Source organism: Panthera onca, chromosome E2 (assembly GCF_046562875.1).
Source record: "Panthera onca isolate mPanOnc1 chromosome E2, mPanOnc1 haplotype 2, whole genome shotgun sequence".
Lineage (NCBI taxonomy): Eukaryota > Metazoa > Chordata > Mammalia > Carnivora > Felidae > Panthera > Panthera onca.
This window is the reverse complement of record NC_138353.1, coordinates 11,463,248-11,477,033: the sequence shown is the minus strand read 5'-3', so window position 1 is coordinate 11,477,033 and position 13,786 is coordinate 11,463,248. Positions and strand designations below refer to the sequence as shown.

The window sequence follows — 13,786 nt, the reverse complement described above, 5'->3', positions numbered from 1 at the left end:
ATCCAGGATCCAGTTAAGGATCATATGTTATAGATTGCATTTGCTTGTCATGTCTCTCTGGTCTCTCTCTCTCTCTCTTTTTTTTTTTAATTTGAGAGAGAGAGCGTGAGCAGGGGAGAGGGGCAGAGAGAGAGAGAGAGAGAGAGAGAGAGAGAGAGAATCTCAAGCAGGCTCCACGCTCCGCGCGGAGCCTGACACAGGGCTCCATCCCACGACCCTGGTTTCAGGACCTGAGCCGAAATCGAGACTCAAGACGCTCAACCTACTGAGCCACCCAGACGCCCCCTCTCCTTTTTTTTTTTTTTTTTTTTTTTCAAATCAAGTTGCAGTTGATCGACTCTTGTGTGTGCAGCTCTATGCATTTTCACATACATACACCAGTGTGTAATTACCAGCCAGGTCCGTATATGTTATTTGTTCGATTATCACCCAAATGCGATGCCCATCTTTTTTTTTTCTTTCTTTTTTTTTTTTTTAATTTTAATGTTTATTTATTTTTGAGACAGGGAGAGACAGAGATGAGAGTGGGGGAGGGTCAGAGAGAGAGGAAGACACAGAATCTGACACAGGCTCCAGGCTCTGAGCTGTTAGCACAGAGCCGGACGCGGGGCTCGAACTCACGGGCCGCGAGATCATGACCTGAGCCGAAGTCAGACGCCCAACCGACTGAGCCACCCAGGTGCCCCGCGATGCCCATCTTTTTATTCTTTCACAACACTGATTTTTTTTTTTTTTTTGACCTGATGAACCACCATTTGGGCTCGTTTGAGGAATCACGGTGAGATTCAGGTGACGTGCTTCTGGAAAGCTGTCACAGCAGCGACGTTGTGCCTTCCCAGTGTACCCCGTCAGGGTGCCCAAGTCATTTTGGCCCAGTATTGGTCATGTTGACCTTGGCCACCTGATTTACACGGCGCCCAGTGGCGTTTCCCCTGCGAAGGTGCTTTTTTCCTCTGGTCATTAGTAAGTTCTCTGTGGGCCATACTTGGAGACCCCGTGTGCATCCAAGTTTCTAAAACTCACAGTGGCCAAAGAAGGGACATCTGGAGGGCAGCTATCATGTGATGAGGCCCCCAGGTCACCAGTCGGAAGCCTCTGGCTCAGGATCCCAGAGGGGTCTTAAGCAAACGCCCTTCCGTCATCCTGTGGGGGGAGAGGGTTGGGGAGTTACCAGAGGAGGCCCCAGGGAGTTTGGATGAGTGCAGGTGTCTGCGATGGGACCCCAAAAGCGCACCTGTCTCCCTGCAGCTCCGGGATTGTGGAGGGCTTCGGGAGGTGGAGGTGACCGCCTGCCTGGTGTGGAAGGATTGGCCTCACCGAGTCCACCCCCACAGCCTCGTGGGGAAAGACTGCACCGACGGCGTCTGCAGGGTGAGGCTCCGGCCTCATGTCAGCCCCCGGCACAGGTACTTGACCCCTGACCCCTAACCCTGCCCCTCAGGCACCAGAGAAATAGAGGGGCTGAAGATTGCCCAGGGAAACCTTAGCAAAAGGGGCCGCTTGGCCAGATTGTCCCCACTGCATTTCCTAGACGGGGAGACTGAGGCCAGGCCCGGGGGTGGTGGAGGGGCTTACCTAGGCCTGGCCCCCCTGCTGCACGCCCATTCACACACATTATATTTATCCCCATTTTGTAGAGGTGGAAACTGAGGCACGGAGAGGTGAAGGAGCCCAGATAGCTGATGGCAAAGCTGGGATTCGACTCCCGACCCCACTTAACTGCAAGGATCATTCCTTCTTTCCCTTTATAATTTACAAGAAATAAAAATTAAAAGGTACAAAAAGATTCTACAGTGAAAAATAAACTTCCTCCCAGCTATCAGTGTCCTTCAGCTATCAGCGTCCCTTCCTAGAGGCGGTTAAAAATATGTTACACGTACTTTCGTTTTTTCTCCCCTTACAAGTAGCAGACGTTTGTACCTCCTTTTTATGTTCCAGTACATCTTGGAGATCACTCCTATAAGCATCTAGAGCTGCCCTATCCTTTTTCCTGGCTGCATAGAATTCTGATGTACAGACGTACACAATTAATTAAGCAAGTCCCCGACGAGTTTTTTCTACATTGGCATCATGTCGGTTTTAATTTGTAGTGTTCTTTTTTTTTTAATTTTTTTTAACGTTTATTTATTTTTGAGACAGAGAGAGACAGAGCATGAGCGGGGGAGGGGCAGAGAGAGAGGGAGACACAGAATCTGAAACAGGCTCCAGGCTCTGAGCTGTCAGCACAGAGCCCAACACGGGGCTCGAACTCACGGACCGCGAGACCGTGACCTGAGCCCAAGTCGGACGCTTAACCGACTGAGCCACCCAGGTGCCCCACTTTTTTTTTTTTTTTTTTTAAATATTTATCTTTGAGAGAGCGCAAGCAGGGGAGGGGCGGAGAGAGGGGGACGGAGGATCTGAAGCGGGCTCTGCGCGGACAGGCCGACAGCAGCGAGCCCGATGTGGGGCTCGAACTCACGAGCTGCGAGATCATGACCCGAGCTGAAGTCGGATGCTCAACCGAGTGAGCCACCCGGGTGCCCCATAATTTGCAGTGTTCCTACCATAAATGGGGTTGGCCGGTGTTTTCATATGGGAAAGACAGGTGCGTTTCCAGGTGCTCTCGAGAATCCCCAATGCTCCTGAGGGGTTTAAACCCTTAGGGCCCTCCTGATGCTGGGCACCCTGAGACTCTGAGCCCCAAGGCAGCATCTGCCGGAGTCCTCCTCTGGGTTAGGTCTCTACCTGCCTATTCATGAGTACCTCCCTTCACCCATTCCTTCCCTCTCCCCGTTCAGCTTTAACAATCTGGGCATCCAGTGTGTGAGGAAGAAGGAGATTGAAGCCGCCATTGAGCGGAAGATTCAGCTGGGCATCGACCCCTACAATGGTGAGTCCCCGAAACTAGTCCGATTGGCTTGTCCTCCTGGACGCCTCGCCCTCTCTGCCACCCGGTCCCCTTACCTCACCTTCTCCGGTATCCGCTGTCTCCCCAGCCCCCAGTCCCTGCCCTCTCACCATCTTCCCACCAGAGTCCCCACCCCCCACCCTCAGCCTTCCCATCTCTCTCCTACAGCTGGGTCCCTGAAGAACCATCAAGAGGTAGACATGAATGTCGTGAGGATTTGCTTCCAGGCCTCATATAGGGACCAGCAGGGACAGATGCGCCGGATGGACCCCGTGCTCTCTGAGCCCGTCTATGACAAGAGTGAGTCTGGGGTGTGCCTATTAGGATCGTTGTTGGCCACGGATACTGGAAAGCCCCACATTCGATGGCTTGAACAAACAAGCCAAGGGTGTTCTCTATTTTTATTTGTCTCGTTATTAAGTCTGTCCGTGCTGATTCGGCTGCTCGGCAATATTAGGGCCCTGGTTCAGCTCTGTGATGCCCTTGGTCATGAGCTGGCTGCCACGGCTCCAGATATCATGTCTGTGTTCAAGGCACGATGGGCAGTGTCACCCTGTACGGTGTGCAGGCTGTACACTGCCCAGTTGCAGTGGCCAGCATTTATTAGGTAGCCTATGAAACGAGGGCTCTTAGTATTGTAGAATGCACAACCTGAACCACTGTACTAGGCAGTTCTAGGAAAGAGGCAGCACAAGTAATAATACTTTTTTCTTTTATACAGAAAACAGTAGATTCCCCAGAATCCCCCGGTAGACTTCTGTTTATGTATCATTGGCCATAATTTGGTCTCATCGCTGCCCCTAGTTGCAAGGGAGTCTGGGAAGGCAAGTATTTAGGTTTCCATCCTCTACAGAGCAATATAGGTATGGAAGAGGAGAATGGGAATGGCTGTTAGGTTTTAGCAGCCTACAGTGACTGCCACAAGCATCAAAATGAGGAGGGATTTTTTTTTTTTAAGTTTATTTATTTTGAGACAGAGAGAGGGAGGGGCAGAGAGAGAATCCCAAACAGGCTCCATGCTGTCAGTGCAAAGCCCGGTTCGGGACTCGATTTCACAAACCGTGAGATCGCAACCTGAGCCAAAACCAAGAGTCAGCTGCTTAAGTGACTGATCCACCCAGGTGCCCCCAAATGGGAGGGATATTAATTCAGTCAAGGCTTTTGTGGGTGCAAGTGATAGAATTCCAACTCAAATGGGCTGAAGAATCTGTTTGTTCCATTAATTAACAAGGTCCAGCACCTAAAGTGCTTCAGGTCTGGCTGAATCCAGGTGCTCAGCGGTACCATTAGGGATCTCTTTCCAACTCTAAGTTCTATTTCCTCCACTTTAGAGTCATTTTTGGCAGGGTCCTCCCATGGTGGGGGCAAAATGACTGTATGCAGCCCTAGCCTTGTATCCTACCAGCTTGGAACCTCTCCCCTGTGCCCAAAGAGAGCTTCTCTTACCCAGTGTTTTTGGTTGGATTCTCGGGGCTTGCTCTCATTGGCCTGGCTTCGGTCATGTGTTCCTCTCTGACCAATCAGCTGTGGCCAGAGGGAGGCAGTGCTTTCATTGGCCAGGTTTGGGCATGTGATCACTGCTGAGCTAGGGAGTGGCTTCAGCCCCCCAAAACAGGTGCACACTTGACTGAGATGGGGGTGGGGGCTGTTATCTTCAAGAAAAATTGAGGGGCTGCTGCTAGACAGGCAAGACGAGGGTGTCCACTACAGATCTCAGACCACGAATCCTCCTCTCAGAATGGTCTCTGACCCCTGACCTGGCCGACTCTCCTCTGAGGTCTGACAGCCTCCCTTTCGGCTGGACACTCACTGGGCCTCAGCCTGGAGGACTCGCGACTCTCCATCGACCCTTCCGTCTGAGCATCTTCTTCTTCTCCCTGGACCACGGGTTCCAGGGGGATCAGGCCAGCTGGCTTCTCCGTTTCCATCTTGGCCTGGCCCAGGGTGGGCACCCACGGGGTACCTGCTAAGGGTTGGATGACCGAATTCTCATCTTTGCTTCCATCCCTCTTCCCCTCGCTCTGTCCCAGAGTCCACAAACACGTCAGAGCTGCGGATTTGCCGAATTAACAAGGAGAGCGGGCCGTGCACGGGGGGCGAGGAGCTCTATCTGCTGTGCGACAAGGTGCAGAAAGGTGAGGGACCTGGGACAGCGCCCCGGGACGGGGCGTGGGGTCTGCTGGCTTTGCTGGGGTAGCCAGGGAGCTGGGAGGGTGATTGGGTGAGGAGGAGCTGGTCGACTGGGGGCGGCGGAGTCGAAGGATCCAGAACTCTGGTTGTGGAGCCCGAGTGAAACAGCTGACTGGTCCGTTCGCTCACGGAGCCGCTCACTCGCTCATTCATGAGCAAAGATGGAGAGCCTTATGTGCTGGCTCAGGCCAGGCAGTGCCGGCCCCCAGGAGCTGCGGTGGGGACGGGGTGGGGGGGGACTCTGATATTAACATCTTGGAGTTGCATAAATAAATGCTTTATGACGGCTGGGCTAGGGCTACAGGAGGAGGAAAATGGAGAGGGGGAGAAATATCTCCCCCGCTTCATTCGTGTCTGTTCAAGTGTCCCTTTTTCAAACAGAGGGTTTCATAAAAAACAGGTGCCCGCCGCATTGCCTGGCTGGGGAGAGCTTTCCCTCTTACCATATATGTCTTTTCTGTATCCTTTGCGTTTTCTGTCATGTGACTCTATTATACATCGCATCACCCCCAACAGTAGTAAAGAGCTAACGTTTATCTTGCCCTTTCTATATGCCAAGCTCTCTTACAAGCACTTTGGTTTTTGTTTTCGATTTTTTTTTTAATGTTTATTTATTTTTGAGAGGAAGACAGAGGGCAAGCCGGGGAGGTGCAGAGAAAGGGAGGAGACACAGAATCTGAAGCAGGCTCCAGGCTCGGAGCTGTCAGCACAGAGCCCAACGTGGGGCTCGAACCCACGAACTTATGAGATCATAACCTGAGTTGAAGTCGGATGCTTAACTGACTGAGCCACCCAGGCACCCGTCTTACAAGCATTTTGTATGTATCACTCAGTAGGTCATCTAATTGCCTAACGGTTCTAGGAGGTAGATCCAATCATTATCTCTCTTTTTATAGACAGGAAACTAAGGCACAGAAAGGTTAAGTAACTTGCACAAGGTCACACAGCTAGGCGGGTAGAGACCGGATTTGAATGCAGGTGGTCTGTGCTCCTAATCATCGTTCTGGGAGGAAACAGAAAAAAGATAGAGAAAGAGAGTTGAAAAAAAATTCAGGAAGATGGTGACAAAGTAGTGTTTGGAGAAAAACAATTCTGAGAAAGGAGATAGGGAAGAATGGCTGGAAGGCTTGTGGGCACAATTTTACTCAGTGGGGTCAGGGAAGACCACTCTTAGGGTATGTTGTGGGAGCCATGAGGGATCTGTGTGACTCTCTGGGGAAGAGCGATTCAGCAGAGGAAACAGCAAGTGCAAAGGCCCTGGGGTGGTAGCAGGTCCCGGTGTTGGAGGAACAGCAAGGCCATTGGGGCAGGTGGGGAGCAGAGTGGGAGAGCCTGTCACAGCTTCAGGGATCCTTCTCAATCCTTTCTCAGGCTGTGTGATTACATAGTTAACATCTGTCTCCTCCATTGGGGTGTATAGGGTAGGACCTAGGGCTGTCTTGGTGAGCAGCTGTGTCCCCAGAACTACCCAGTCCAGGGTCAAGCACACATGATGTTCTCAGGAAAAAAAAAAAAAAATTGTACTTTTTTTTTGTTTTTTGCCACAAGTTTCACTCTTTAAAATTAAAAATTGTTTCAATGTTTATTTATTTTTGAGAGAGAGAGCACGCATGCAGGTGAGGGAGGGGCAGGGAGAGAGGGGACAGAGGATCTCAAGCCGGCTCCATGCTGATAGCGGGGAGCCTAATGTGGGACTCGAACTCACGAACCATGAGATCATGACCTGGGCCGAAGTCAGACACTCAACCAACTGGGCCACCCGGTTGCCCCTTACTCTTTAAAAAAAAAATTTTTTTTTAACCGTTTTAAAGTATACAATTCAGTGGCACTTAATACAGTCATCGTGGGGTGCCACCACCACTATCTAGTTCCAGAACATTTTCATGGTCTATTATATTATATGAGCAGTCACTCTGTATTCTTCCCTCCCCTAAGCCCTGGCCACCACTAGTCAGTGTCTGTTGGTAGATTTCTCTCTTCTGGACATTTCACATAAATGGAATCATACGACACATGGCCTTTCATGTCTGGCTTTTTTCACTTAATGTTTGCAGGATTCATCTGTGTGGTAGTATGGTGCTTCCTTCCTTTTTATGACTGAAATCACCACTGCACAGATATATAATTTGTTTATTCATTTATAAGTTGGTGGACATTTGGGTTGGCTATTCTTGTTTTTTAATTAAAAAATGTTTTATTTTGTAAACACTTGAGTTTTTGGGTTTTTTTTTTTTTTTTTTTTTTGTAAACCTAGATGTCTTACTTTTTTTTTCTTTTTCTTTTCTTTTTTTTTTTTTTTTTTTTAGAGAGAGAGAAAGCACGAGCAGGGGAGGGGCGGAGAGAGAGAATCCCAAGCGGGCTCTGCAATGCAGACTCTGGTGTAGAGCTCGATCCTACCACCCTGAGGAGAAATCAAGAGTCAGACACTTAACTGACTGAGCCACCCAGGTTCCCCCCACCTTTTGGTTATTACAAGTCTCACTATGACCAATCGAACATTTATGTATAAGTTTTTGTGCCCAGGAATGGGAGGTTCTTAATTTTTTTTTAACGTTTATGTATTATTGAGAGACAGAGAGAGACAGCATGAGCATAGGAGGGGCAGAGAGAGGAGGAGACACAGAATCTGAAGCAAGCTCCAGACTCTGAGCTGTTAGCACAGAGCCCGACGCGGGGCTCAAACTCCCAAACCTGATCATGACCTGAGCCGAAGTCGGACGCTCAACTGGCTGAGGCCCCCAGGTGCCCCCCCCCCCACCCCCAGGAATGGGAGGTTCTTATAAAATTTTGAGTGAATGAGCAAATGGTGATTGAGTGGCTCTCTGTGCTGGGCCCTTGTGCTAGGCAGTGTTGGGACATAGCAGTGACAGAGACAGCCCCAGGCTCTGCTCTCGCAGGGCTCCCAGTTCAGTGGGGGGGGGATAAGGAAATAAAGACAAATTCCAAAGGTGAGTTATGCTAAGACAGAAGAAGACAAAGCACCAAGACTGAACAACAAGAAGACCAGACATGGTCTGGGCACCATGGAAGGCTTCCCAGAGGAGGTGATATTTGAGCCAAGATCTGAGGAATGCCAAGGAGATTGTTAGGGGCCTGGGATTGGGGACCAAGAGCAGGGAAACTGTTCCAGGTGTGTGCAAATAACTAGGGGCAGATGTGAGTCCTGACCATCGTTCACTCACTGGCCAGTCTTGGGTTGGTGACTTCACCACCCTGAGTCTCCATTTCCTCATCCCTAAAACGAGCTGGTGTTGGGATGTTACAGGATCTCAACTACCCAAGAACTACACTACAAAGAGTTAGCGTTAATGAGAATTTCTGAGTGCCAGGCCTGAAGCTAGTACCTTGTATAATGCTAATAAAAGTAATCATACTTGGGGCCCCTGGGGGGCTGAGTCGGTCACGGTCACGCATCCGACTCCGGCTCAGGTCATGATCTCGAGTTTCATGAGTTGGGGCTCTGTGCTGACAGCTCAGAGGCTGGAGCCTGCTTCGGATTGTGTCTCCCTCCCTCTCTGCCCCCTCCCTGCTCGTGCTCTCTCTCTCTCTCTCCCTCCCTCTCTCAAAAATAAATAAACATTAAAAAAAAATTAAAGTGGCTGTGTAGGAAAGTTGGCACAGTAGATCTGAGACTATTATCCTTTGAAAGGCCTACTTCAAGGGCTGACCCTTGGCTGGCTTTTGGAATCTTGGGTGTCGAGAGGGCTCCCACCATTCCCTGACTGATGGGAGTGGCTCACTTGTTTAAACTGTTTGCATGCACAATGTGGTTTGTGCTGAACACCTGCTTTGCTTCTGGGAGTCTGGAATTTTGGTATGTGCCAGGCAGACGGTGCCTATGGAACCAGCCCCCAGTAAAAACCCCCGGGGTGCCAGGGTCTCCAGCGAGCTTCCCTGAGAGACCGCATTTCACACGTGTTGTCACAGTTTGTTAAGGGGGGGGGGGGGGAATCAGCATGTTCTCTGCGCCTCCACTGGGAGAGGACTCTTGGAAGCTTGTGACTGGTTTCCTCTGGACTTTACTCCAGGCAAAATCTTTTCCCTTTACTGAGGACGCTCATTATCCTCTTGCTGTAATAAATCTCAGCCATGAGTATGAGTATATGTTGAGTCCTGTGGGTCCCCTTAGTGAATCACTGAATCTGACAGTGGTCTGCGGGGCTTCTGACACCGTGGGGATATTAATTCTACCTGCCGCTCAGGTTGCTCAAAGGATTAAATGAGATAATATACATAAAAAATATTTAAGATACTTAGTGACTAGCACCCGAGTAGGTGCTCAACAGGTTAGCTGCCACGATGATTAGTTTTATTCTTAAGACTATCAATATCGGGGGCACCTGGCTGGTTCGGTTGGTAGAGCGTGTGATTCTCGATCTTGGGGTCGTGAGTTCAAGCCCCACATGGGGCGTGGAACTCATTTAAAAAAAAAAACCAGCTGGAATTGCAAAAACTTAAAAAAATACTTGAAAAACATCAACATTGATTTGGGGGGAGGCTGAACGTGTTGGGGGCCCAGTGGGCCAGTGTCCTGGCTCAGCTGATGTCCCCACTTTCCCGCCAGAGGATATATCGGTGGTGTTCAGCAGGGCCTCCTGGGAAGGCCGGGCAGACTTCTCCCAGGCCGATGTGCACCGCCAGATCGCCATTGTGTTCAAGACACCGCCCTATGAGGACCTGGAAATCGCTGAGCCTGTGACCGTGAACGTCTTCCTGCAGCGGCTTACCGACGGGGTCTGCAGTGAGCCTCTGCCCTTCACGTACCTGCCTCGGGACCATGGTAACCACAGAAATCCAGGGTGACCCACTGCCCAGAGACCAGGTCTTTGGCCTAGAGGGGCCAGGGGAAGAGGCAGAAGTAAAATGCAGGTTCATGACCGCACAGACTGGGGTTCAACTCCTGGACCCACTACTTACTGGTTTTGTGAACTTGGCCTCTCTCAACCTCAGCCTCCTATGTAAAATGGAAATAATGCTACCCATCTGATGGCATTTGGGGAGTATTTATTTGTCCCCTCAGCACGTCGGCTCATGCCTGGCCCTGTACCGGGTGGTGCTGGGGACACAGCAGTGACCAAGGTAGCCTCAGCTTTGCCCTTGTAAGTGTCATAGTCCTTTAGTGGGGATGGAATTGCTCGGGGGACTCAGGTCACTCCGAGGGGGCATCTGACCCAAGCCTGGGGATCAGGGAAGCCTTCCTGGAGAAGGGGATGGCTGAGGACGTGAGGATGTCTAAGCAATTCTTGAGGGAAGTGGTGGGAGGCGGGAAATAGTGTCAAGCAGCTGGAGTCGCAAGTGCAAAGGTCCTGAGGCAGGATTGTGCCTGGCGTGTTCCAGGAACGACAAAGAGGCCAGTGTGGCTAGAAGTGGATCTGGGTTTTTCATTCTGATTAAGATGTGGACATCTATTTGCATTAGTTGGCCAAAAACTAGAGCAAGTCAAGGACTTCCTAAACGGTGTCTGTAATTAATGCTTAATTATAATTATTGATGGATTCCCTTGCCCCTGGTGTCTCCTGAACAGACAGCTACGGAGTGGACAAGAAGCGGAAACGGGGGATGCCGGACGTCCTTGGGGAGCTGAACAGCTCCGGTGTGTCCCTTATGCCCCTTTCCACACCCATCTCCAGGTTCCTGGGAGGGGATGGCTAAGTCCTAGGCTGGGGGGGCGGGGCTGTGAGGGTCCAGGGCTCCTCATCTCCACCTTCCCTTAGACCCCCATGGCATCGAGAGCAAACGGCGGAGGAAAAAGCCGGCCTTCCTGGATCACTTCCTGCCCAACCACGGCTCAGGTGGGTCACAGCACGGGTGGGTCCCTGCCCTCTGAAGCAGGGTGAGGGTGCTTCTGGCCTCTTCAGGGCCGCCCCCCCCCCCCCCCCACCTCCCACAAGGCCAGTAACTCACCACTTAGGCAGCAGCCTGAAGTAGAAAGGATAAGAGTTCTGGACACAGTCTGGAGGCTCTGATCTCAGCTGGGCCATTGACCCGCTGGGTGACCATGGCCAAGTTGGTCAGAGCTTCAGGGCCTCCTCTGAAGCGTTTCACCATAGGCCTACCTCACGGGCCTTTTAGATTTTAATGTACCTTTTAACGTTTATTTATTGATGTTGGGAGAGTGAGAGCGAGTGGGGGAGGGGCGGAAAGAGAGGGAGAGGGAGACTCCCAAGCAGGCTCCGCGCTCAGCGCACGCACGGCCCGACAGAGAGGCAGACGGGGGGTCTTACCCGAGGTCACCCACCTGGTCTGTGATGGGGCGGGGAGCTGTACGTGGCCATCTGTGTAGGTTGGTGGTGAAGCGCTGTGTGAAGGAGGTAGCCGGGAGTGGATGGCAGGCAGGTGGGGGTGCGTGTCAGGGCCAGCCAACTCTCACCGAGAGCCTCTCTAACCCAGCCACCCTCTGGCCTGTTCGACCCCTGCCTTCATCTAAACTCACACGCCAGCTTCCACTTCCCATGAACCGCAGCCCCATCTGGCTGCCATCAGAAGCCTCCCCACCCACTGACCGCCAGCTGGAAGAACGCCACCACCGCCCCCCCCACCCCCAGTACCCCAGCCACCCAGCTCCCAGCCAGAGTCAGCTGAACCTGGACCCAGCCAGCCCCACCCTGGAGGTTTCAAGTGTCACCTGTTACTCCCTCTACCCACTGCCCCTGGTAACCAGTGCCTCCAGAGCTCCGCCCATAGCAACCACCAATCCCAGCCTCTCCTCATTAGCCACCTGCCATTCATCTGCCTCCTCCATCACCCCAGTTTCCCAGTGCCTAAAGTCCCCCTCTCTCATCCTTGGGGCAGAGCTGCTCTGGCATGATAGTATAATGGTTAGGAGCATGGCCTCATGGGATCAGACGCAGTTTGAATTCTGAGGCCCGAATTTAGCCACGGTGAGACTTCCGTGTGACTCCTCGGGACCTCATCTGTCAGACGGAAACTCAACCTCTTAAGGTCCCTTTTAGAATTTAGTGAGGTCCTGTCCCACAGCACAGTGGCTGGCACAGAGTTCATGCTCAGATCTTAGGAACTTGCCAGAGATCGGGAATGCCACCTGCATTTGTTATGATCATGTTTAGCTGCGTTCACAGCAAAGCCCAAATTAACGGGCTTTGACAAGGTAGAACTTGATGTCTTCTCTCAGATAATCAGAGATAGACAGTCCTGGGATGGTTTGGAGGCTGTATGATCATCAGAGACCCAAGCAAGCTCCAGCCATTTTCACCTCACAGTTTCTATCTCATGGTCCAAGGTGGCTGCCCCAGCTCCAGCCATCATGCCCACATTCCAGCGAGGAAAACTTAGTCACATAACCACATTAAGCTGTAAGCGAGGCTGGGAAATAGAGTCCCAGTAGTCCTGGGTCTCTTTCTGAGATAAGCGTAATATACCTTTGCTGGTGAGGTTTGTCTTGTTGCAAAGAGACACTCTCCTATAATGACACATAATTTTACCTTCCAATTTGGGGACTGGTGACTCCTCATTTGGGTCTCCCATGTGTGGGGATTTCTTTTCGGGTTGTGTCTATAATGGGGGGGGGGGGGCAGAGGGGCTTTAGAGCCTCTTCAGCTTTCTTATTTTTTGGAAAAACTCCCTAGCACTGCAGGAGCATGGTTTGAACCCTGGGTCCGCAACTCGCTAGCTATGTGTGAGTGAATTATGTTGCCTCAGTTTGCTTATTAAGTGAGAATGGTGATAGTCCCTGCTCCAAGGGTCTCCTTGGGATTAACAGAGGCCACAGTAATAACGCATTTAGCACTATCAGGGCATTCGAGTTAGAACCGGGCCAGAAGTTGACCCTGAAGCCTGCCCTGCTTCCTTCGGTCTTTTCATCCCTGCAGGCCCGTTCCTCCCGCCGTCAGCCCTGCTGCCGGATACAGACTTCTTCCCTGGCCCCGTGTCCCTACCCGGCCTGGAGCCCCCAGGGGGGCCGGACCTCCTGGACGACAGCTTTGCCTACGATGACGCCACAGCCCCCACACTCTTCACCATGCTGGACATGTTGCCCCCGGCGCCGCCACTCGCCAGCGCTGTCACGGGCAACGGGGCTGCAGGGCCCACTGTTGGAGAGCCTTCCGGCCCCGAGCCAATGACACTGGACTCATACCAGGCCCCAGGCCCCGGGGACGGGGGCACTGCCAGCCTTGTGGGCAGCAACATGTTCCCCAACCAGTACCGCGAGGTCGGATTTGGGGGAGGGCTCCTGTCCCCGGGGCCCGAGGCCACGTAGCCCCGAGGTGCTGGAGGAGAGAGGCGTTGGGCGGGGAGGGAAGTAGGTAGAAGGAGCCCTGAAAACCCAACCAGGATGTCCAGCACCTCCATCCCCTTGGGCCACCCTTGGTCAGTCTTCCGACCTCCTCATCCTTCTGAATGGGACATGTTCAGCGCTGGTCAGAAGCTCCGTAGCACCGGTTTCCCCTGAGCCCATTTTACAAATGAGAAAACCGAGTCCGGAGAGGAAAAGGGGCTTGGCTCCCATGCACCAGCTTGTAAAGCTGCCTCAACCCCCACAAGACGGGGGGCACCTTCTCCAGGCGGATTCTGGAGTGTACATATGGGAGAAGGGTGCAGATCCTCAGCTCTCCTTCCCCAAGCCTGAAGGTGGGGGATACAGGTTGTTTGTTTTGAGTCTTCCCAATAAAGATGAGTTTTTGAGCCTTGGGAGTCTGGTCTCTCCTCCGCCTGGGAAACACCCCGGGCCCCTCACGCACAAACCCT

General features: G+C 52.1%; 1 protein-coding gene across 2 annotated transcripts in view; it reads left to right on the top strand.

Annotated features, from left to right (window-relative positions):
- RELB (RELB proto-oncogene, NF-kB subunit) overlaps positions 1-13,725 on the top strand; it is a 28,497-nt gene extending 14,772 nt beyond the window's left edge. For both annotated transcript variants that reach the window (XM_060651422.3, XM_060651423.3), the window contains 8 exons: positions 1,249-1,406; positions 2,781-2,872; positions 3,059-3,190; positions 4,921-5,025; positions 9,645-9,860; positions 10,605-10,673; positions 10,795-10,872; positions 12,910-13,725. In XM_060651422.3, coding sequence (XP_060507405.1) covers positions 1,249-1,406; positions 2,781-2,872; positions 3,059-3,190; positions 4,921-5,025; positions 9,645-9,860; positions 10,605-10,673; positions 10,795-10,872; positions 12,910-13,298 — 1,239 coding nt within the window. In that variant the 3' untranslated portion in view covers positions 13,299-13,725. The remainder of the gene's footprint in view (positions 1-1,248; positions 1,407-2,780; positions 2,873-3,058; positions 3,191-4,920; positions 5,026-9,644; positions 9,861-10,604; positions 10,674-10,794; positions 10,873-12,909) is intronic.
- The last annotated feature ends 61 nt before the right edge of the window (positions 13,726-13,786 follow it).